Genomic DNA, 24,522 nt, shown 5'->3' on the forward strand with positions numbered 1-24,522 from the left:
GCTAAAAATGTTACGGGGAATCAATGACCCTTCGCAGGAGATCACACGTTTAACAGAGTGATGTAAGAAGTGGGGAAATCAGATTTATTACAACCCTTTAAATGCATCCTATTTTTTTTTTATTATTATTTTTTAAATGCATCCTATGTTTCTATTTTTAGGCATAACGTTTAGAAAAAAAATAAAGGGGGCTGGAAATGCTGTTGCTATAGAACCGGCACTATCCACATGCAAGAGGGAGCTGGTTCCTATCACGAAAAAATTAAACAGTCTGATGCCCGGCTAAGAATTATATATTTAAGAGTTATTACACCTTAAAAATAAAACAGACAAGGAAAATTGGGTGTTAGGTAGAAACACCTCTCTCAAGGAAGAGCATCTCAAGGAGGAAGGGACCAAGCTGCCTCTGGTGGGAGCTGGAAGGGTCCAAACCAGAGGTGCAGCCGGGAGGATGCTGCTGTGATTTACTGTAATTAACGACCTCTGAATTGTTTTGCTGGCTCCTTGGGTTTGACTCTGAACTCGTCCTGGTGAAGGGCCATGGGAAGGGCTGCCAGGGAGGACACCGGCAGGCCACCACGCAACCCTTGCAGCAGGACAAGGCTTCCGCGCCAGTTTAGAACTGTCGAGTTGTTGAGACTAGAAGATCTTGAAGATCATGAAGTCCAACCATCAACACCACTAAAACCCATCCATAAGCATCGCCACCGACACACCTTTTAGATACCCCCTGGGATGGTGGCTCCACCACCTCCTGGGCAGCCCATTCCAACACCAGACAACCTTTTTGGTGATGAAATTTTACCTAAATATCCAATCTCGACCTCCCCTGATGCAATTTAAGGTCATTTCCTCTTGTCCTGTTACTTACAACACGGGAAGAAAGTGACCCACACCTCGCTACAGCCTCCTCTCAGGCAGCTGCAGAGAGCGAGGTCACCCCTCAGCCGCCTTTTCTCCACCTTGGTTCCCTCAGCTGCTCCTCACAAGCTCTCTAGATCCTTCTCTAGCCCCTTCTCCCACCTCTGGACAAGCTCCAGCCCCTCCACATCCCTCCTGGAGTAAGAGGCCCAACGCTGAACGTGGGATCTGAGGTGTGGCCGCCCCAGCGCCGAGCACAGGGGGGACGATGGCCACCCTGGTCCTGCTGGCCACACTGTGTCTGACACAAGCCAGGCTGCTGCTGGCCCTCTGGGCCACCTGGGCAGGCTGCTGGCCGTCAGGTAGCCCCCCAGGCAGCTCCCCCACCTCGGGGGGTGGCTGTGACCCAGGTGCAGGACCCAGCACGGAGCCCGGTGAACCTCTGTGCCCATCGGTCCAGCCTTCCCACCCTGGGGCAGATCCACACTCCTGCCCAGCACGGGATCCCCCGCAAACTGATTGAGGGAGCACTCGATCCCCTCGATTTAATTGCCAATTAACTTAAAATCGGTGTCCTTTATGAAACAACTCGTGTTACCAACGGCGCCGCAAGAAGCGCAGCGGCCGTGTGAACACAAGATGCTCTGTGAAAGGCTCCGAGTGTTTTCAGTGCAAATAAAAAAAAAAAAAAAAAAAATCCAAAAAAATCCACTGATAAAGCAGCAATCACGGGAGGTTTAAGGAAGGCGCAGAAAAGGGCACTGGGCTTCGGGGTGCAGCAAGGCAGAGTCCAAGTCAATGTGGGATTTGCTTAAGGAATCTTGGAATTTTAATAATTTTTGGTGTGTTAAATTTTTGGCGCTTGGCGAGGGGACAAAGCACTGCAGCCTCACCCTCCTCGACTCCTGAAATAATATTCCTACTTTCTTCTCCGCATCCTGGTGGGAAGAGGAGGCTGGTAAAGGGCAAAGCAGTAGCTGAGCCACTGGAAATTCCTCCTTGTGTGCGTGTGTTGTAGAAGATCACAGAATCATACAATCATTTAAGGTTGGAAAAGATCCTTAAGATCATCAGGTCCAGCCATTCAAGAGCGATTCTGTGATTTCGGGATACGGTGCGGACACACCCTTTGGGTCTCACTCCTCCTCCCACCACAAACCGGTTGCTTGACCTCTACTTACAGGGAGGTTCAGCTTGACGGCATCCACGGGCTGCTGGAAAGGCCACGCAAACTGGTGCTTCCACAGCGTCTTCAGCACCACCTTGAGCAGATACTGCAGCTGGTTGGTCTGGCGCTTGGGTTTGTTGGGGTTGGAGGTCTCCGGCGGCGGGGGATTCACGCCTACAGCACTGCCTGGTTGGGGTTGAGCCTGGGACTGCGTCGTAGACATCTGGGTGGTTTCTAGTCCATCCCCCATGACCGGCAAATTTCTCAGTCTCGTTCCAGGGCCGCTCTCCACCGACATGCTATTGATCCCATTGCATTCCTCACCAGACACCCTGTAAACCACAGAGAAGGGAGATGAGGGGATGGCAATCCTGGTTTTTGGTACCAGGTGCTGCTTAAAACTCAACTGCTGGACTCGCCCAGGCCACCAGACCTCGCGCCCCACTCGCTCGGCAACACTCGTGTCACCCCAACGACTGATGTCACCCTTCTGCATCCCAGGGCAAGGAAGGTTATTCTCAGGCAATCTGCTGCCTCTTCCGCAACCAGAGCTGCCTCTCCACTCCTTAGCAAGTGTTTTACCCTTGGTTCTTGCCTAATTAGGCTAATGAGGACTCCAAGGGAGCCTCCGCTGCCTCTAAATGAGGCTCTAACAAGCCGCCCTGGGCAGGCACCAGCTTCAGCCCCAGGGTTGGGGTTGCCACCAGCACAAAGAGGTGATAAAGGGCTGTCAGCCCACTTTTAGCTCCAGCTAAAGGAGCGCAAAGCGATGCATTTACCTCCTTTCCAGCTTCTTGGCAGTCCTCACCCCACCCCAGGGGCCAGCTGACCCCAGCCTCAAGCCAAAGCCTGTCCTTCAGGGGATGCTCCAGCTGAGCCACGCAGCGGACAGACCCAAATTTAATTCCTGTGATCTGCTTTTGGCAGATAATGTAGGTAGACAGGCTTTAGGTAGATAAACGTTAGGGAGATCATCTCAGAGAATAATTTTAGGTAGTTAATTTAAGTAGATAATTCAGATAGATAATCTAGGCAGATAATCTTTGGGCAGGTGATCTCTAGGTAGCTGATCTTAAAGTAGATCAATTAGGGAGATCATTTATACAGCTAATCTTTAGGTAGCCAATTCAGGAATTCTAAATAAATTCTAATATATATTAATATATAAAAATATTCTAAAAAATTAAATTCTAAAAAAATTTCCTAAATTCTAAATAAAAAAACCAACCAGAAACCTGGGGGTGGGGAGGAAGGAGTTTTTACAGAGCCTATGGATTTCTCCCAGGGCGTATTTCAAAGCTCTCCCAAGAGCTCAGGGAGACAAATCCATCCTCCTAATCTACAGCTGCGTGAAGGGGTCACCCCCGAGCCATGACCGGCCACCATGAGCCGATGGTTCATGAACATGATGGCTCTTGAACTCAACAAGAACAATGGAAGCCTCACCACCACCACCCCCCAGTGAATCCCACCCTTACTGGGCGTGTGGGACCCTCCTCGTGTAAAGCCACCCTGCACGACACACTCCGTCTCATTTAATGCTGAGCCCATGCTAAACTTAAGACATGCAGTTATTAATCTGACCGCTACATATTGTGTGAGATTAACTAAAAGCCTCATGATTCACCAGTTTCAAGTGAGATTTTAGGGAAAATAAGGAAGAAAACGTCTCCCATCTCTCCGTAGGTGGAGTCACGGAGTGCTTTCTTAGCTGGGGCGGAACTGATTTGGTGTAGGATTCCCAGCCCTGCATGATCCATGAAAAATCCCAGTGGCCGCCGAGGCGTTACACTGGGAAGAGCAAAGCAGGTGCACTTGGCCTGGAGTCGGTATATACTGCCAGTACCTATAGGCAGCCATACGCTCCGGGTTGGGGTTTTTATTCTGATGCCCCGGAGCAGCCCCGTGTCTCTGGTCACGGCCTGGCTGTGCAGACATGGTCTCCACACGTACGGCAGCGAGGGATGAGGAGGCAGAGAGATGAAGCATCAGTAATTTCAACTGCCGCGTCCCTTGACGGCTTCCGAGTCCCTGTAAAACCTCAGCCTGTCTCATGCCTCGCTCAAAGGCTGTGGTCCGTTGTTTTTACTGGCGTAAAACCAACACCGACCACCTAATTTATGAGGGCAACATCCCATTTTAGTCTTTAGATGATGGGGTTGAACTTTTCAGGGCTCCAAGCGAGTTGAAGCATTGCTCAAGCGACAAGATAGCTGCGGCAGGCTCCCTTTGCTCCCCCCGGGATAATTACAGGAGATTTTATAGGTGCGGAGCACAGCGTTCAGAGCTGTTAGCTCAGCTCTCCCGTGAAACCTCTTACTCCTGGCTTTCTTTTTGCTCCTGCTTTTCTTCCCTGTTAGCAGGGCAGCCTGCCTGCTCTCTCCAGGGGAGATGCGACTCAAACCCGACAGGATCTGGAGGCAATTTGGATTTCCCTCTCTTGCAAAATTCCTTGAATTCTCCTTTGGGGTGGTGCTGATTCCTCTAGGTCACATATTAAAGGGAAGCTCTTAAGCAAGAAACTGTTCTTAGCAAGTGGTGGCCAAGCAAAAAGAAGCCTCTTTACTCGCTGCAAGGAGCTACGTTACCTTGTAGGATACATTGCCATATAATTTTGCCCCAGAAAATGATGCAGAGTCAGAAGTTGCTTGGCTTGTCCATCTATCTTCCGTGGCTTCAGGCACAAATGCCTTTAGATACTGTATCTGATGAAACAAAACAAAGCAATTAATCTGAGGCATCAACCCAAGGCATCAGAAATGAAGGCTACCTCCAGAGAATGAGGTAATTTTTTTTAATGTACATCGATAGTCCAGCAAAGGAAAGGAGTCTACAGACACCTGCAAACACGAGACACCTATGGAAAAACGAGGAATGGGCACCAGTATTTCAGTTTTTCCCAGGCATTTTTCCACCTTTAGGGCAAGCTCCTTCCTTAAATTCATCATTTCAAGGACTGCGTCCACCCGACTTCCTTCTGCTCCCTCTCAATACAATAGCTCTCCGAGAGCCAGCTGTAGGAGGAAGCCAAGGAGGTTTTTGTTGGGTTTTTTTCTTTTTCCAAAGAGAAGGGAAAATATTTCATCATCGGTTTAATTTCTTCCTCTTCCACTTAAAAAGTGAAGGCTCTAACCACCCATCCACACAGTTAGGTATTTATATTAGATTTATTCTTTTTTTTTTTCCATGTATCTTCTTTTTCTCATCTTTTTCACTGTCTCCTTGCTCCTTTGGAGGGATGCTACTAGTCTCCTCCTGCATTTTCAAACTCCAGCTATTTTTTTTTTAAGGGATTAGCTGGAAAGACACCAATTCACATCACTCTCCTCCCCCTCCCCAGCGGTTCCGTTATGACTCTTACATTCCCCTGCCACCTGTGTGCCAAAATATCAGAGAAAAAATATTAGAAAATGTCAATTTTTAACAGTTGCTCGGCCCATCGCGATGGGCCAAGGGTTTGCAGCCCGACCTTGCTCCCCCCGCAGCATCACCCCAACTTATCTCTGTATCAGACTGTGCTATAGATGCTACTTTATAGATGGGGCTTTCTTAATCTATAAGGTCAGCGCCACGCTTGGGTTTTCGTAATCTGATCTATGTTACAGATCAGAAATCTAGTCTGTATTATAGATTGTGCTATCGAAGTTGCTACAGCTGGGTTTTCTTCATTTTTTAGGCTTAAGAAAACCCAGACGTAGCACCCCCATAACCTACAGATAAGAAAATAATTAACAAGAAGAAAATAATCAATAGATTAAGAAACCCTTATTATTACATATCCCATATATGTAATAATAAGGTAGCACCAGCTCGAGATTTGCCAACCAGAAAGCCTTCGTCAACCTCCTGAGACCAACATACTCCAGATACTACCTTCTCCTTTGGCTGAGGATAACGTGTTTATTCATGGCCACGTGGGAAAATCAGAGAAGAAGGCTTAGCTGATTACTGTGATCAGTGCGCTTCGTTAGGCAAAGCTATAAACGAGATGTGGGAGGACAGACCTTGCGGGGATGGTATCTAGCACAGAGAGGCTCAAATACACCAGGATCATGCTGCCTATGTTTACGCAGATCCATGGGATTTTAATGCTGCCTGCCAAAAGAAATTCCAGGGTTTTTCCCCCCCCCCGGGAGAGAGGCGGGAAGGGAAAGGGCTGTAGTGCGGTGCAGGAGCCGGCAGAGGGAACTGCCAGGCCAGGAGGAGACCTGCAGAAGGATGTCTTCTTCTCCCCTAAAGGGATACAGGGATGGAAGGGAGCAGAAATGATGTTGGGGGGCAAAAAACAAATTGAGAAAATCAGTCTGGAAAACTCACTGCATCGATGGGATAAAAGGGAATGTGGCTGCTGGTCCAGAGGAGCTCCAGAGGGGATCCAAGGTGGGGACTGCTGACGCCAGCCAGAGGAATCACAAGAGAATAAATCCAATGGTTTTGCTGGGAGCAAGGAAGGAGTCGGGAAGCAGAAAGCAGATAAACTGATTAAGTGTTGGCAAACGAGCAGTGACATGGGCAAAGCCTGCAGACAGGGCTCCAGAGGACGGAGGATGGTGATGGAAGGAGGGATCGTGGGCATATCTGGTTTGGGATAGCAGCAGGTGCACACACTTGCGTAAAAACACAAACTGGGTATTTTCCAGCTGAAAAGTGGGAGAAATTAACCACTAGGAACACCCAGTGGGCTGTCACAGCACCGGCCTCCGAAAAACATTGTGGGAGGGGGAAAAAATCTCTCTGAACAACTTGACAAGGGTGGTTTGTGCAAGAAAATGCTGGTTTTTCTTTGGGCAGATGGATTATTTCAGGCTGGCTGAAACAGGCAGATGTTTGAGACTGAAATGAGGCAGATCTGTGAGAGCAGAGCAGATGGAAACGAAATTCCATGGAGGATATACTTGGATCAGGGAGGTATCCATCTAAAGGGGGGAAACCTGAGGATGCCTCCACCACCCACCTTAAAGCAGTGACCAAGAAAGATGCTCTGGGACCTGAACAGGAGATCAGCTGCGGTCACAAGAAGCCAACCTGAATGTTCCTCCTCTCTTGCCTCAGACTAAATAAAAAGATTAAGAAATCTTTAAAAAAGCCTCTGAGAAGTAAGTGTTATCAAATAATAGTGACTTCGTAGTTGTTTTTTGTTTTTGTTTTTTTTTTTAAAAAAAGTTATTTGGAGGTTATCTACCTGTCCTGGACAGTGAGTTGCTACGCAGAAAACAGATTTTAATCTATTTTGAGTTGTAGATGTTTAACTAAGGGTGTTAAAACCAACTATTCCCAGCACACAGACAGCTGGACACCGGTTACATCAATATTTGCGGCGCTGGATCCATCCATAGCAACTTTATTCTAATTTCAAGGACAGAGAATTACTTAAACCCCCACTTTTAGAAGACACACAAGGTTCAGGATGCCCAAGCAGCTAAATGAAGTGGGTACTGTCTTGCTGGATTGCAAGACAGGCAAGGAGAAGCTGGGGCACACGTGAGCACTAATTGTTGACTTAATTTAATCCTAAACCCTGTTTCTGTTCCGTTAACTGGACCGTATCATGGCTACTCGGCTCTCCGTGCTAACCAGCTCACGAGACCTGCACATCTCCTCCCAAACCAGCGCGACTTGGTGGGTCAGGAGCAAAAGTGGTTTATAAAAATTGAGGAGAAAAGCCACCATGCTCAAGGAAGTACTAAAAATGAAGGAATCCGCGTTTCTTCGTGCTGTGGAGTGAGAGGATCTGCTCCCCGGGGGCTTACTGGGAAGCAATGGGTAAATACGAACCAAATGGGATCGATGTCATCCTCTGATTTCGAGCTGAACATCTCCCTCCTGTATTATCTCTTGTTCTTCAGAGCTGTCCCCTGTGCTGTGCACCCCCCCGAAGTGCTGATTCCCTTTACCTGCTGCCTAAAGTCAACCCTTCAACCCTCCGCAGGATGCAAAAGCCACATTTTAAAGCAAAAATAAAGCCGTGGGTCCCTTCTGCAGGAAGAGGGAAGAGCTGGAATTTTGGTTTGTAAAGGCAACCCCCTCCCCAACCCAAGACAAAAGGTGCTCCCGCAGGAAAAGCGCTGAGCTACCCAACATCAAAGTGAACTTCATGGTCAAACTGCATCGCTATGAACCCCACCCAGGGATATATTATCTACAAATAGCCTGGAAAAGGCGGCTAGGCTGGAAAATCCAGCAGCTTAAAAGAATAACTAACAAATTTGTAGTGGCCAGCACTCCTTTTAATTCTGACCCTGCTGAGCCAGGAGACGGGGATCAACATGGGCAGCAAGCATCCTGTGCCTTGAGCGGAAAAAAAGGGAAGGGGGAGAGGTGACACCAACAGCCAACAGCGCATCCAGTGCTTCCCAACCTCCCAATTCTTTGTTTAAGACTTAATTAACGATGGTTTAGCTTGGCAGCAGCTTCCTCCTAACCTGAAACAGGGATATTCAGCTGCTGCTGCTGCCTCTCCCGTGTCCAGCCCTGCACGTGCTGCTCCCTGCGGAAATTATTTACCAACAGAACCACCTGGCCGCTGAAAATTTCACCTAAAGGTGCCCAAAAAGTGGTTTTCTTCCAGCTCCCCTGTCTTATTATTGTGTCAACAGGGTGACAAACATCAGAGAGGACTGAAGGTTGCATTTGTTCCTCAAGACCTGCTCGTTATCTGTTTAAAATTATGTTTAAATCCCAGCTCAAAGCATTTGGTTTCCCTCCTCTCCTTTGTACAGCTCCCACTATCCTCAATTTCAGGAGCTGCACCTCAAAGAAAACCCAGGTGAGGGGAAATTCCCCCCCCCCAAATTCACACAGTGTGGATGAAATCCATTTTCCCCATCCCCTAAACTCAGCGCTGGCACCAGAATAAGGCGCTGCATCCCTGAGCATCCCGGGAAGAGGAGCTTTGCCTCTTGACATACTCCCACATGCTACCAGTGACCTGTTGTGAAACTGCTCAAAAATCCGTGAAGCTGCTCAAAAATCCGAGGGGATGCACCAGCGGGAGATCAGCGCATCCTCCTTTTCTTAGGGAGGGGGCTGGGAAACTTCCTGGTGAGGGACACAAACCGATGGATGGATGGATGGCCCTGGCTGATGGCACCAAAGACCTGTGTACACACCATAAAAAAGCCTCCTAAACCATCCCAGAAATTAATTAGGGCTGTCCCAGTGCCTATCTTCCCCTATTATATTTTAAAGAGATGCTAATTATCCCCATTAACATGTGGAAATAGGAAGCAGATTCCTCCAGGATCAGCCCCAGTGAAGAATTACCAGGTGATGACGGTGGTTGAGGGAAGGTAAAGTTGGAAAGACCCAAACCAGGGATGGTTTTTGACATCGGTGTCTTGACACACAAGCAGCAGGGATTAATTAGTTCAAAAATAAGGCAGGGTCAGTGTGTCCATACTGGAAAACACTCAATTTCTAATAGGATAAAGGAAAAACAGAGCCCTTGAACATCTGCGAAGTAAAAGCCCTGCAGCCGGAGAAGGGAAGTCAAGGTAAGAAAAGAAACAAGGGTTCTGCCAAATAAGACATTTTCTTATTATATATAACAAGAATATTATATAAAAATAAGAAATTTTCCAGGGAGGAAAATATGAAATGAGCTTTACTCCCAAGCCCCTGCTCTATTTAAAAACATGGGGAGAAGAGTGTACAAGCTGTTTTATTATTATTTTTACAAAAGGAGGTTGTGGGGTTTTTTGGGGTTTTTTTACACAAGGAGGTTGTGGGGTTTTTTGGTTGTTTTTTTTTACACAAGGAGGTTGTGTTTTCTTTTTTTTAAGAAAAGGAGGTTACGGGGGTTTTTTTGGTTTGTTTTTTTTACAAAGGAGGTTGTGGGGTGTGTGTGGTTTTTTGGTGGTTTTTTTTTTTTTTTTTCAAAAGGAGGTTGTGGGGTTTTTTTTGTTGGTTTGTTTTTTTTTTTTTTTTACGAAAGGAGGTTGTGTTTTTTTGGGTTTTTTTTTTTCAAAAGGAGGTTGTGGGGGGTTTTTTCGTTTTGTTTTGTTTTTTTTTTTTTTCCCAAAAGGAGGTTGTGGGATTTTTTGTTTGTTTTTTTTTTTACAAAAGGAGGTGGGTATTATTGTTTGGGTTTTTTTTACAAAAGGAGGTTGTGGGGTTTTTTGTTTGGTTTTTTTTTTTTTTACAAAAGGAGGCTGTAGGGTTTTTTTTCTTTTTTTTTTTTTTTACAAGAGGTGGCTGTGGTTTTTTCCTGTTTTTGTTTTTTGTTTTACAAGAGGTGGCTGTGGTTTTTTCCTGTTTTTGTTTGTTTTTTGTTTTACAAGAGGTGGCTGTGGTTTTTTCCTGTTTTTGTTTGTTTTTTGTTTTACAAGAGGTGGCTGTGGTTTTTTCCTGTTTTTGTTTGTTTTTTGTTTTACAAGAGGTGGCTGTGGTTTTTTCCTGTTTTTGTTTGTTTTTTGTTTTACAAGAGGTGGCTGTGGTTTTTTCCTGTTTTTGTTTGTTTTTTGTTTTACAAAAGGAGGCTGTGGTTTTTTCCTGTTTTTGTTTGTTTTTTGTTTTACAAAAGGAGGCTGTGGTTTTTTCTGGTTTTGTTTTTTTCTTTACAAAAGAAGGCTGTGGGGTTTTTTTGGTTTTGTTTGGTTTTTTTGTTTTTTTTTTACAAAAGGAGGCTGTGGGGGTTTTTTAGTTTTGTTTGGTTTTTTTGTTGTTTTTTTTTACAAAAGGAGGCTGTGGGTTTTTTTGGGTTTTGTTGTTTTTTTTTTACAAAAGGAGGCTGTGGGTTTTTTTGGGTTTTGTTGGTTTTTTTTACAAAAGGAGGCTGTGGGTTTGTTTTTTTTTACAAAAGGAGGTTGTGTTTGGTTTTTTGGGTTTTTTGTTTTTTGTTTTTTTTTTTTTTTTTACAAAAGGAGGTTATGTTTTTATTAAAAAATAGTTCAGATGCCCTTGGTAAGATCATTTTAAGTATGAAACAGGATAGTGTCCTGGACGGGCACCGTGGCAGCAGCTTTTCCCACAATCCAGGTTTCAAACTCCTTATCTCCGTGTTTTCCACGTCCAGGCTTAGTTTTGCTGTAGGACACGCAAAGCATCAGTCAGCAAAAACTACCTGCACATGGCCACGTGCGAAATCTACACCATCCCAAATATCTTATTAGTTAGAGACTGAATAGGAAATTAGTTTCCACCCACCATTAATATAATTTAGAAATGGACTGGAAAAAAAATAAATAAATGACAAGGGTGCAGAGTCAGACCTTATTCCACAATGCTCACGTGGAGACTGTAATCAAGACTGAGGATAAACTTAACAGTGGTTTGCTCCTTCTCCCCTGTTGCTGCAATTATTTTTAGGGAAAATAAAGCTGCAGGGTGGTGTAGCGGAGATTCTTTTTTCTGCAGCCTTTCACACAACACACAGGGGGACAGCACAGAAGAAACCCACCTTTTGCATCAAAGCTGCTGTTGGAATGGATTTATGCCATATTAATTGGTTACTTCAGGGGTTAGCTACTGGGATTATACAGCAGAAAGTGAGTTTAAAAAAATATTTTAAAAAAAATAATAAAAGGCATTGAGGAGTGGTTCTACAGATTTTCAAGCAGTCCAAACCTCTTCTGTATCCATTTCAAATGGAGTTAAACCAGATCTGAAAAAGCGATGTCCCAAGTGGCACAGACTTCAGTGTATAAAAGAAAAAATCCCCACCTCGGTACCCCCCTTTACCTATTAAAGTGCACAAATAGGTGCTATCTAAATACAGATTAATAAATATATATAAACTTTACTCATGCCTTAAACTCTGCCTTTTTTTTTTTGTTTTTCCCTCCTTCCACGTCACCCTACGACCAAACCGCTTTACTTCTCTCACACACAATTCCAGGGTTATTTCTTTTTGAAACAGCTTAATGAAACAGCACAAGAATTCCCAGATAGGCTACAGAATATTTAAAAATTAAAATATCTCTAAATAATCACGAGATGCAAAGGCTGTGCTGTTGGGCACCAACAAGGAACCCATCCACGAGCCGGAGGGGACAGGGCACTCCTGCAGACCTTGACGTTATCGCCACTTCTGCAATTTCTGCAAGAAACGGGACGTTTCGCCCCAGGAAATCCAAAGGCGACAGCTCAAGCTTGTCTGTGGCGTGACCACATTTTCACCAGGCTCATATACGTTTTCACCAGAGCAGCCACACGACTGCTCAGCTTCGCACTTGGCATTTCTTTAACCTGCTGGTGCAGTTTCCAGTGCAGGAATTATTTTGCTGCTGCTGCAACTTACTTCCAGCCAGAGGAAGAGCATTTGCAACCCTTACCCCCCCAGAGCATCACCTCCCACCCAAGCTCTTTGCATTTTGATTTCCACTTTATTTTTTTAACAATTTTCTGCAGAAATGGGACCGTGACACCCTCTTGGGAGCTTTGTGACCCTGCGGAGTTCCATCATGCCTTGGCTCAAAATAAAAAAACCAGCTTGTTGGTCACTTGGGTTCACTCCTCGGGTTTTTAAGGCCACTATCTGTATCAGTGGGGAAGCGCCAAGAGGGAATTTACTTTTCCATCTGACCTGTTCTGGTGGCTGGGCAGCGTGGGCATTGATGCCACCAGCCAGACGGCATCTCCTGGATCCCATCCAACCCCCACACTGCCAGCGAGCATCCCCAGCAGCCCTGAACCTCGCTCCCGTGCCGATGGGGATGCTGACCTCCACAGCTACCTGTGCTGGCTTTTTTTTTTTTTTCCCCTCCTCTAACCATGCAGCACTTCCCGGCCCATTTCAACTCCGCTGGTGCCTTTTTGTGCCCCATGGGAGGCGTTCGGCAGTCAGACACTGAATTTCAGGACCGCTTCGGTCCACCCTGTACCCTAAACACAGCAGGTTTCCAAGCCAGGAGAAATTTATTTATTCTTGCGCCCTAAACCACGGGGCTCCCCTCTGCTTTTTGGGGTGTCTACACAGCTAGGACAGCAAGAAAAACGTTTTCATTTATTTTGTTGCCTCTTTTTTTTGGGGGGGAGCAGCTATTTCTATGCTCAATTTGCCATGGCTCAAAGAAAAAAAAAGATAACCTTGGAGTGGAAATTGAGCGGTTTTACCACGATTTAAGCTTAAAATAGCGCAGACCCATGGGGTTTTGCACTACAACTCCCAGTTGCTTAACAGCAAACAAATCCTGGCCACAAAACCCACCTACACCATCAACATTTCACTGTATTTCAAAGAGCAGAGAGAGTAATCAGCTTTTATTGATTACTATCTTACAATATTATTACAAAACTGCTGATTAGGAAGTGAGGCTGGCCGTATTAAGCAGCAGGAGACATCGGAGCAGGTTTTCTACATTGTTTCACCACAAATGTTCAAGGACGACTGATGTAGAAGCCGGCACATCAATCTGAAACTTCCAAGTAGCTCTCGTTGGGTTCAGCCTCCCACTTTTAAGGCAGCTGGAACCACACAAAATTTTCGGTGACTACCTTATCATCCTCCCTCCCCCCCCCCCGGCTCAGCACAGTCATGGATTTTATTTTATGACTCAAACAGATCCTCCCTGCATGCACGTGCAGTTTCCAAGATAACCCTGGGCAAGATCCATTCTTGCTGAAAAATAAGTGATCCCAGAACCCCCAGCACGTTTGTGAAGGGTGATTTATACCCGAAATATTCAGCAGCAAATATTAAACTACACTTCGTGGATGAAGAGCCGCTGCCTTAACCTCAAACTGTCCCCATCCAGTGGGATCAACCGAGATGCTTTCAGCATCGCCAGATGACAGGTCCTCCAACAGCCCACCATCGAGGTGTGAACTTCGAGTCCCACCACCTCTCTACATCAGCACTGGCACCACGTCCTCACCTGGCACATCCCAACCTGCCGCCAGCCCCCGTCACGGCAGATGGATAGTGCCACAGGACACAGATTCCCACACCGGTGTCTCACACCATAGTTGGCTGCTGGTTCTATTTCACTGAACAAGTCCAAGCCACCCCCCCACCTACCCCCCCCATTTCAAGACAGGGGCACCCAACGTCACCCCAAACTCAATTCCATCAGTCCTCACAGCACCCAGAGCACCACAGTGGATGGAGAAGATGGCAGAACACGGCTGCAGGTGACTACACACCTCAAAAAAGTTGCTGAAGAAAAGTTTATCTATTTTAACTCAGAGAATTTTTTTTTTTTTTTTTTTTTACCCTTTCTAGTATTGGGTTTCAGCTGTAGTACCAGATGTAAGGATCCTACAGGTGCAGCCTGAGCACGAGGCTATTCCCAGTCCTTGCTGTTCCAGGGGAAAAAAAAAAAAAAAAAAAAAAAAAGAAAGAAAAAAGATTTGATGCCCACTGACCACTCCAGCCTAATACTTGCAAGAAACTGCTCTTTTCCTGGAGAGATGAAGCTTTCCCCCCACCCCTCAATTTTGATTCTTGCTGCCCACTAACAAAACAACAACAACAAAAAAATATCCTCTGAGGTCAAGACATTCCAAGAGCAGCTGGATATTGAAAACACGGCTTTTCCCACCCGAGACTCCAGAAAGCCACTCGGTCATCACATCTGGGCTACATCTGTAACCAAACATACCTCAGAGACAATTATTGGAGATCATAAATCGCCAAGCTTGCCAAAACATTCAGATGTCACAAAGCCAACCAAGTACTTTTCAAGCTGAAGCCATGAAAAAAATCAATAGTTGTGTACCTGGGGTATTTTCCCTATTTATTACTAAGCCTTTTAGGGTAAACTACTAGAAAGAAAACACACTTTGAAGACCAAGTTCTGGGTAGAGACACCAAAACACATTGCACTTGGGTCTTATTTTCCTGAACCAGGGGGAGCACAAGCCCCAAAGAGGCAGCAGCTTTGCACAACGCTGTCTGATGGGCATCCGAGATGGAAGCAACACTCCCAGTAACACCCAGCTGAGCAGAATGTGGCCCAATTCGGACTCAGTGGCACCTGTGAGGAGACCAAAGTGCTGGCTGAGGGGTATGGGAGATAGAGCTGCATAGGAAGGGGAGCAAAAAAATTGTGCCTGATATTCTAAAATACCAGAGAAACACACCAAGATACAGAAAACTGAATTATTTCACGTGTGTGAAGCTTCTCCCTGACTTTGCACCCTCACCTCAGCACTCTGCTGTCTCTGCCTCTTATTTTCCGGGCTGGAATTGCAGATTTAAATCCTCCCTGGAGGGATTTAAGACATGTAGACACGGCGCTTCGGGACATGGTGGTTTTGGCAGCGCAGGGTTAACGGTTGGGCTCGATCTTAAAGGTTTTTTCCAACCTGGAGGATTCTATGACCTAATGAAGTATCGAGCCAATCAAGTTTGATCCAGCCCTAACAAAGCTCCTGCTCCATTCCAAATCCCCGCCAGGAGATGAAGATCCATACAACCCCGGTTCCATCCACTCACACCAGCAAACACCTATTGGTAAATCCAGCAAATCCATTCACTGCAGCTGCTACGAGATTTACTCAGTCCAAATCCCTCAAAGGCAACGAGCACAGCTCATCCCTGGCTGGAATTAATTCCTGCCGTCCTGCTTTATATCACCTTCTCTTCGGTGACACCCCCAAAAGTGACATTACTGTCCCAAAATGCTGGAAATAAGCTGCACCCTGTAAAATCATGCACTTAGGAGCACAATTCAGGATAATTACCTGAAATCAAGAGTTGACCCTTCGAGGTGTTCGGTTCTTCCTCACCAGCTAAAGCCTCTGACCCTCATTTTTGAAGCTACTATTGAAAGAAAGATCTGTAAGGAAAAGAAACAGATGTTAATTGAGAATCACAGACAAAAAATCCTTGCTAACTTTTAGCCGCTGCCTTTTGGTTCTTCAGATTTCAGTTATTTGTAGGGAACAATACGTATGAGTCAGAAAACCAGGAACCTTTGACAATTAAAAGCATCACAATGCAGATGTGGATGGGTGAAGGGATCCAAGACAACGGTCCAGACCATCATCCAAAGTGTGCACGCTTTGGGATTTATATATACTGAGAAAAATGATTTAGTTTGAGCTAACCAACCCAATCCACCTCTTTTTGAGAGCTTCAAGTAGCACAGGTCCGTTCCCTCATGTTAACCTTTCCCCAAATAATCCACAGATTACTCAAAAAGCTCTTTTCCAGCCCTGAAAGCCCTTTTCCAGTTGTTTAAACCAGTTGCAAGACCTGGGTTTAACACAATTCCCGGGGCTGCTACCCAGCTTGCGGCATCTCAAAGTCTCAAAACCACCCGCGGCTCCAGCCCAAGAACAGCAATCACTCCCGCTCTGCCTTCTCGCAGAAATTATCTAAAAAAAAAAAAAAAACCCCACAAAGCACTCGACATGAGATTTAAGCTTCTACTGCAAAGACTGTCTCCAGGAATACGACTGTAACCGCTACCAACACCTTTTCAACATCGCTTCTGCTCACGAAATACCCACCACACCTCCTGAGCCAGCCCACAAACTAACTACTTAAAGAAAAATCTTTCGTTTCATTTCAGGAGCAGGACAGACCCTAAAGGACATGGGAGACGCGAGACTTTTTCCCCCAGCACAGGGAATCCAGCACCCAGGAACGCAGAGAAAACCAAGCGCTCCGACCTAGGCCTAGCAAGTGGGCACAGAAAATTTAGCCAAGGCAAAGCAAGACTCACCTGCCCTCGGGTGAGAAATACTAGAGGTTGAAAGGGATGTCCAGAGGTCTGCTGCTCACACCAGGACTGCCTTCAGACAGTCAAACAGGTTGCTCAGGGCTTTGTCACACCACAGCAATTACTGCCAGGGGTTGACATTTTAGTAGTGTTTTTTCAAAGGTTAAGCTGATCTTACATGTGCCATACCCGCTCTTTACTCGGGGTTTGCTGCCGGTTCGACTTCCTAACAAAGCTCATGCTGGAGGCAGGTGGACACCAAAGCAGCTCGAAGGGTAAAAACACATACCAAACCCTGTGCCCAAGCAAAACGAGCTCGTTAGACATTCATTAAACACTATTTCTTCTCTGAGACAACCCAGTACCTCCCTGCAGGCAGGAAAATCTACCAAGAGCTGGGAACACCCAGTGGCATCACCTGCTTCAGCCTACCTGCATTTTCCAATACAACTTGGGGTCCCGTTCCGGCCACTTCTGGATCTTTTCAGGATTTTAAAGCCACCCCCCACTAATTCCGTTAGCATCCCTGTTTTACAGTATCTCCATTAACAGGCCTGCTCTGTGAATGCCACAAATTACAATTACATCACTACTCATGCTTGTCTGGTAACAGAAACCAGATTAAAGCTCAAGTATTGGTCACTTTTTTTCTTGCAATTACTATTTTTTTTACAGCTAGTGACAGCCACGGAAAGGACTTGTTTTCATCTCCAATTCCCAATAATCAAACCCAGAAGCTTGGAGGAAGCGGCCATTTGCTTAAAACGCAAAGGTTTGGTTTTTTTAAGAACATTATTTATCTTCTGCATGTTCAGCGCCTTTTAGATTTCCTCGGGGGGGGGGGGGGGGGGGGGGGGGGGGGAACCAACATATGAGCAACTCTGAAGAGAAACTCTTCCTCCAGCAGAAGTCACCAGTTTCCTACAAAAACACCCCCATAGCAAAGTACTGAAATCCATCAATAATTTTAAGTCTTCTAAAAATCTACACGCTCTGACCACTGTAGCACCAGTAATTTAAGTTTTCAGACCTGTTTAATGAAGTTCTTTCTCCAGCACCCTCTGTACAGCTCCAGCAGTTAAGATCTCCAAGAACAGCATGCACTTACAAGAGGAAGATGCCAGATCTCCTAGTAAAGTTTGTTTTTCTAGTTGCAAACTAAAAGCTGGTGATTTAAAAGGTTTATGTTACCAATCTTTGCTGGTTTTCACCTCCATCAGGATAACTGTGATTAAGCAGGTACCACTAACAGGCTAGCAATCACGTTAATTCAGGGGGAAAATGTTTCAATCTCGATTAATGTACTAATTAGAGTCAAGACTTCAAGAGCTCAGGGCGTAAAACATGTCACAAGGACTGCAGAAACAGTGAAAATAAGGATTTTTCCCTAAAGAAAGGCTAAGGCCAAGAAAAACCCCACTGTAATACTTGCAAACACTTCATGTAGTATCTGAAAATAGATACATTAACACAAAAAGGTTGGCATTTGTAATTGCATCACTGTTACAAATTCACTTTTTCCAGCAGATCCTGACTTTAATAGGAAACTGGCGAAATCCAAGGTATTGTACAAAAAAAACCCAAACCAAACAACACCCCAAACAACACCAGTCACCTGCTCTTCAGAAAGAGCCATTTGGGTATTAAAATCCAAAAAAGTTGGCACGTTCCTGTTTGCTAAAGGAGAACGGCATCAATCCCACAGCATCCCAGGATTCCAGCTGATGGTTTCTCTCCCAACTAAACCAATGGTGTGGTGTGGACGGCCGAAGTCTGTGAGAGCAAAGACTAACACGTGCCAAACAAGTTACAACCATTCCTGGCTCACTCGTACACCAGAGAAACCCAGTTGCATTTAAACCACCTCCTGTACAGAGTATCACAGCTTTACTACAATTATTTCAGACTTTTTTGCAGTATTCTTATGTTTTCCACTACAATTCACCCCTCAATCCCTCCCCTAAGACTCCCCCAAATTTTCCAGCAGCACACCTGCTCATACCAGTTCTAGAAATTATTTAAAGTTCTTCTCACCTGGAAGCTCCTATTTTAAGCCAATTTAATTGCTATAAATCCATCGAGGTCCCATCTATGTTCCCCATATGAGGTAAAACATCTGGGAAAAGAAGAGACAGCACCCACTCAGCCCGGAAAGGAGCTTCAAACTCTTGTAAGAAAAAAAAAAACAACTTTGCAGATACGCCAAGGAGATTACAATTACGATTGCAAAAGGGCAGATTTAGATATCACCAAGGCTTGCTGCTCCCTGAACTTTTCGCTACATCACCAGAAAGGCTCCAAGAGAAGCATTAGAGCAGCAAACCCTCAAAAAGATGTTGCCTCCCAGCCAGCCCATCACATCCAGCCTGGAAAACATTTTTTACCTCCCCAGTTCGAGTCTTTTTTTCCACTTTGAAGTAGCCAAACGATCATCAGCTGAGGAGGTCGCCACCACCAAGACATCCAAGGCTTCAACGTCTCGCCTCTGTGGGACAGATCAGCCCTGGCTCCATGGACAAGGCCACCCGACACCGCGTCCGCCAAGAAAAGTCAATGCTAAAGAGCAGATACCTTGCCAAAAATACTTATTTTGTCTGGGGAATCTTATCTCCACGAAGGCTGCTGGAGCGAACAAAGACTGTGCTCTGCGGGGTTCATCCAGCTTCAGGACAAAAAGACAATTCAGCTGAAAACAGTCACAAGACTCAATATTTTCCACGTGCCACAGCTGGCTTTTGCTCAGCCCAAGCCACCGCAATGCTCTACCACCAAGATCCCCTGCCAGGATTTCAAAGTGCATATAAATTATTATTAAAAACCTCCATTTTTCCAGCAAACTGGGTAGGGAGAACCCACCCCAAACAGGGAACAGTCAGCATATGCGTTCAAGAAAAGACGCATCTCATTTGTGATAATCATCATGAAACAAATTCCGAGGTAGCGTTGGGTCCAAATTTTTGTGCTAGGACAGAAACCACGTAGCCCAGCGGCCACCAGTTTCTTCTGGCACGTGTCCTCTGATGTTCCAAAAGCCACAGCAGCCCATGGAAAGCAGAATTTCAGTTCTATATGTACATACGCACTTCTATACGTCTGGTGAGCTTGCACTCACACACTTCATGTTCCAAGACTCGGTGCTGGGCTATCTCAGCTCTCCAGATCTGATTTCATCCATCCACCTACCAAACCTCGCTCCAAACCAGTTTTTTCTATTAATTAGCACTTCCCAACTTGTCATGCATAGCCTCTTTTTTTTTTTTTTTTCCTTTCGCCTTAATAGCTGTGGTTTATATTTAAAGTCCAATTTCTTTTGGCTTCGGCTCTCCTTTAATAAGGCCTCAAGTTTGACACTTGAATGAGAGGCGGCGACTGAGCGACCCTTGATCCAAGAGCCCTTCCCAACACTGCAAACAAAGGGAGAGGACTGAATGCGATCCAGGAATTGAACTTGAAAGCTTTGGTACAGGACGGTTTGTTCGCGGAGCTACTGCTGAATTGGCCCTGGGCACTGACTGAATGCGGAGTCGACTTCAGGAAAATAAACCCCGTTTTTGCAACCCCGTTTTGCTTTTTTTTTTCCCCTCCCCGACCAGTCTGTTCCATCCCCAAACCAGTCCCCTCACCGATAAAACCACAGGTGTGCATGGATGCCGTGCGATTGCACAACCCAAGAGCAGCCTTATCTCGCCATTTGGTTTCATAAACCCTGTAAACACCAAACAGAGAAGCCGCGCAGAAGGAAGCGGAGAGGATTTAACTAAAAACATCGCTGTCGCAGGCCAGGGTGGCCGCTCTCCCGCTGTTTTGTGGTCAGAGAAAGAAAAACCAGGCACTTTCGGTACGTCATTCACCTGAATCTCCCAATTTCCTCCATGGGCATCCAAAGCCAAGGATGGGCACAGACCCCAACGTGATCCCAGGAATGGTATTTTGACCATCCAAAGTCCGAGCCTGTACATTGGCTATTGCTCACCAAGGGCTGAAGCTGAGGATAAGGATTTTTCTCGGAAGAGCTAGCAAAACAGTGGTTAATAAAATAAAATAGGGAGTTACTGGTCTTTTGAATACCAGGCAAGGTCTTCCTCCTCCTTACCCTTATCTCTGCCATCTTCCTGAGCTCACAGAGCTTTGTCAGACACCAGCACTAACCACTTTTTAAACATTTAAATAAATCTGTGCCTGGATGAAGCCTGAACAGGAGTAGAAGCGCACCAAGTTCTAACTGTAATTTCTGTTCTGTCATACCCAGACCTGCAGAATATCGAGTATCTGACAAAACATCTGCACTCAAGGCAATACTGCAGTGCCAGCCCCAAATACCACTCAGCTTTTTTATTCGAGGGCAAAACCCACAATTTCCTACAGCAGAACCACCAAACTACATCTGCAAAAGCGGGTCTCATTTTATAGCATAAAAATATATAGAAAAATCAGCCGTTTTAACAAAACCAACAGCAGACTGGGACAAACATGACCACATTGTTTGCTCAAACTGGTCTGTTGCTCTGAGCGGAGGATTTCCAATGTTTAAGGGAGGAGAGCGAGACCCCACAACTGGAGTCAACAGTGAAGTTAAAGCTGGTGTTAAAACCAGCAGAACTTACTCAAAAATCAATGTTTTTGGTCATACAGGCAATGCAGGCCATTATAGGTGAAGTAACAGGTACCTTAGTCCACATCAGGCAAATATCCATATATTTGGTATCCAATATGCCATACAAGCCAGAGCCAAAGCCAAGAATCCCACTTAAAGTAAGTGGGGAACATCAGATAAAATGTATTTTCAAAAAGCCTCCACTTTGCTTAAATTTCTCCTGCTTTTAGTACTAAGTTTCCTCTATAGTTAAATTCTCATTTAAATCTGCACATTACCCAGGCCCTGTATCACACCTTCCCTGCTTTTCCAGGGAGTTACATACAGACACTTGCACACACTAGTGCTCCGTAGCCTGGAAAGTTTTCCAAGATGACCAATTTAGCCTCAAATCCTTTAATTAGCAGTAGGAGAACTAGAGTAGTCAGCTACAAAGAGAAATCTGGAGAGTCAAGCTGCAATTAAGCCACAGGGATGGGAGAAAGTTGCAAGATGTTTCCAGGAGCTGCAGGTTGAAGAAGTTTTACCTTGAGAATTGAGCAGTTTGTATCTGAGAAGGGTTTGTGCCCCAAAAATCTGACCTATCCCAGCCCAAACGAGAGCCCCATCTCCCTCCATGCATTCTCATTCTTGCAGTTGTTTTAATATTGCTGCTACCGAAGGGCTCAAAAATAGCAAAAGTTTATCTAAGATCAATTCAGGGCCCCAAGCAATCACTGCCAGATCTTCAAAGCACACGAGCTTCAACCACAAAGCGCAAATCACAAATATATCTCCAAAAATTTCTGATGAATAGGCAAGACAAAGCAGGCGTTTGTATTTTCAAGGCATTTATGCCAGCAGCAGTCAACCTCAGAGAAGAGCTTCGACCCAGAACTCAGCCACAGGGTCTTCTAAAGCCACCTGAAAGCAACTCACCGCCTCTGCATTTCCCAAAGGGCTCTTTTCTCTGTAGGTATCCACGTAGAGCCAGACTGCACCTCAGATACGTGGTCTGGATTCACAGGAAGAGGTTCGGAGTCTGTAATGACCCAGCCATAAACGGCAACTCTTTTTTTTTCTTTCAATAATTAAGAAGCTAAAAACAGAAGGTGTGAAAAAGGAAAACCAGATGCAAATACTCAAAAGTATCAAGTAAAAAAAAAAAAGCAGAGAGGTGGTTTTATATTCAAATTTCTGTCTGGTCAAGAGACTCAGGGTCTAACTGATGTCAGAAATCAGCCACTTACTTTCTCTTAATTGCAGAGGCAGCCTTGAAAGAGCTGAAAAAAATCACAAGTTTAGAAAGTATCAACAAAACTAACAGCTGTTCTGAGAAAAGAGCAGTTAGAGCAGCGGGACTTTCTCCGGCACACTCACCCATGCCCAGCAGCTATCTTTAGCATGAGGCTGCAGCCAGAAAAGTCAACTTTTCATCCATTAATCGATCATTTGGTACCGAGGATTCTTAAGAGTTGAACGTACAAAGCCACCACTCAGCTACTGTATTTGACTTAAATTTTTTTACATGGTTTATCGAGTTTATAGCCAGAGCAAATCAAGACCCATCTCACCATTCATCCAGGAGGGAAGACATTTCATGCAGCAAGAGGCTGCAGCGCCAATAGCGTGACTAACGCCCGGACAAGTCGGGCGATGTAACATGGAGAACATGCTTCTACTCCCACTTCAGTTACAACAGGAGCAAGTAACTCCGCAGAGCAAACCCAGCGAGCCACTTCAGGGTCAGCGTGCCCCGTTAAGAGGAGAACCAGGGCCACCAGCAGCTCCAAGCTCCTCGCAAATTAAACAGGGATTTTTATTTATTTATTTTTTTTAAAACAAATCATCAGGCTAATGAGCAACCCGAACTCATTTGTAAATCACTCGGCCACCAACAATAAAATAAGCTTCCTCCAGCACGGGGTAAAGGACACAGCCTCTTGGGTATGCTCAGAGTTGCAGGAAGATTACTCAGCTCCGTGATGTTCCTACTAATCTTTGCCATGGAGTAAACTGCTTGTTTCAGCCTCAATTAGCTCGTAGGTGAGGTCAGACAACTCCGAAGCCCTGAGCTCACACTACCTGTGCTGAAGAGCATCGGAGACCTCCCCAAGATCTCAAGTTCAGGTTCTCCAGGTGTTGGTACAACCACAGCAACCCCTCCACAAGGCAGCCAGATCTCCTAATGGCCCAAAGGCACACCAGGAATATTCCAGGGGGAAATACTGAGGCATTTTTGGGCTCATAAAGCTGCTTCCTGATGGTATAGAGCAAGTCAACAAGCTTCTGAAGACCTACCCAGCAGATGAGAAAGGCCATCTCCATCCCAGGGGAAAGACAGAAGGAGAGAGGAGGAGAAGCAGCCACACGGGAGCACATCCAACATCCAACACCCCATCTCCAGTAAAAAAAACAAAAGACCCTTCAAAATCAGTCCTCCACACTTGCACACACACTCGGGGTCATTTACTATTTAAAAAATAATTAAAGATACCAGACTTGAGTAGGGACTTCAAAGCTGCTGCTTGTTCATCTTCCCTTACCATTAAAAGGTTGCACCTCAGCTTTTTTCTAGACCTTTTCTGGGGGTTTTTGTTGTTTTTTTACCACCAGGGAGATCATTCAGCCCCTGTCCTACACTTATTTTTCAAAACACTGATGTAAAGAGATGGATCTTCCTTCTCTTCGAGCCACTGCACATCCCGACCTTGTCTCTCTTAAATGGTTAGTCCACAGCAGGGCCATCAACCCCTTGAGGTTAGTTTTAAGAGAAAATAGTTAAAACCTAAGCTCCTGAAGGTTGCCTCTGCATATTTCATCAATAACCAGGCTTAAAACTAACATCTCCAAGACAATTTCCTTCTAAAAAAGTCAGGTTGACCATAACTATTACGATCCTGCATTCAAATGCTGAGTCTAAAATAGCATCACCTTTAGGCCAGGCTTTTTTAAAAGCACGTTTTGGGCTCCAAACCCTTCAAACTATCCTCCTGGCAGTTGCAAAAACGCTCTGCCCCACGGCTCCAGCCGAATTCACATTCCTCTTCAGCCCACGTCCGTAGATACGAAGACCACAACTGCTCAGCATTGCATTTTTCAGGCGCTATCAATAGCCCACAAGAACAGGGGGCTCCCGAATAGCCGCCTTTCCCAGAAACACCGAACTGGAACGCTGAGGTATGGAAGGACAAACCAAGGTTGGACCAAAAATAGCTGATTAAAAAAAAAAAGAACAAGTAGAACTAATGTTTTTAAAATGTGAAAAATGCAGTGCCTTTAACTGGTTAAATGTGTCCTGAGATGTAAAAAAA

At 45.4% G+C, this 24,522-nt stretch overlaps 1 protein-coding gene across 1 annotated transcript in view; it reads right to left on the reverse strand.

The window, feature by feature from the left end:
- BRD4 (bromodomain containing 4) overlaps positions 1–24,522 on the reverse strand; it is a 75,772-nt gene that overhangs the window by 39,499 nt on the left and 11,751 nt on the right. The window contains 3 exon segments of the mRNA XM_055699994.1: positions 2,043–2,361; positions 4,618–4,734; positions 15,653–15,747. Coding sequence (XP_055555969.1) covers positions 2,043–2,361; positions 4,618–4,637 — 339 coding nt within the window. The 5' untranslated portion in view covers positions 4,638–4,734; positions 15,653–15,747.

The sequence above is a fragment of the Falco cherrug genome (assembly GCF_023634085.1).
Source record: "Falco cherrug isolate bFalChe1 chromosome 11 unlocalized genomic scaffold, bFalChe1.pri SUPER_11_unloc_3, whole genome shotgun sequence".
In the NCBI taxonomy this organism is placed as follows: domain Eukaryota; kingdom Metazoa; phylum Chordata; class Aves; order Falconiformes; family Falconidae; genus Falco; species Falco cherrug.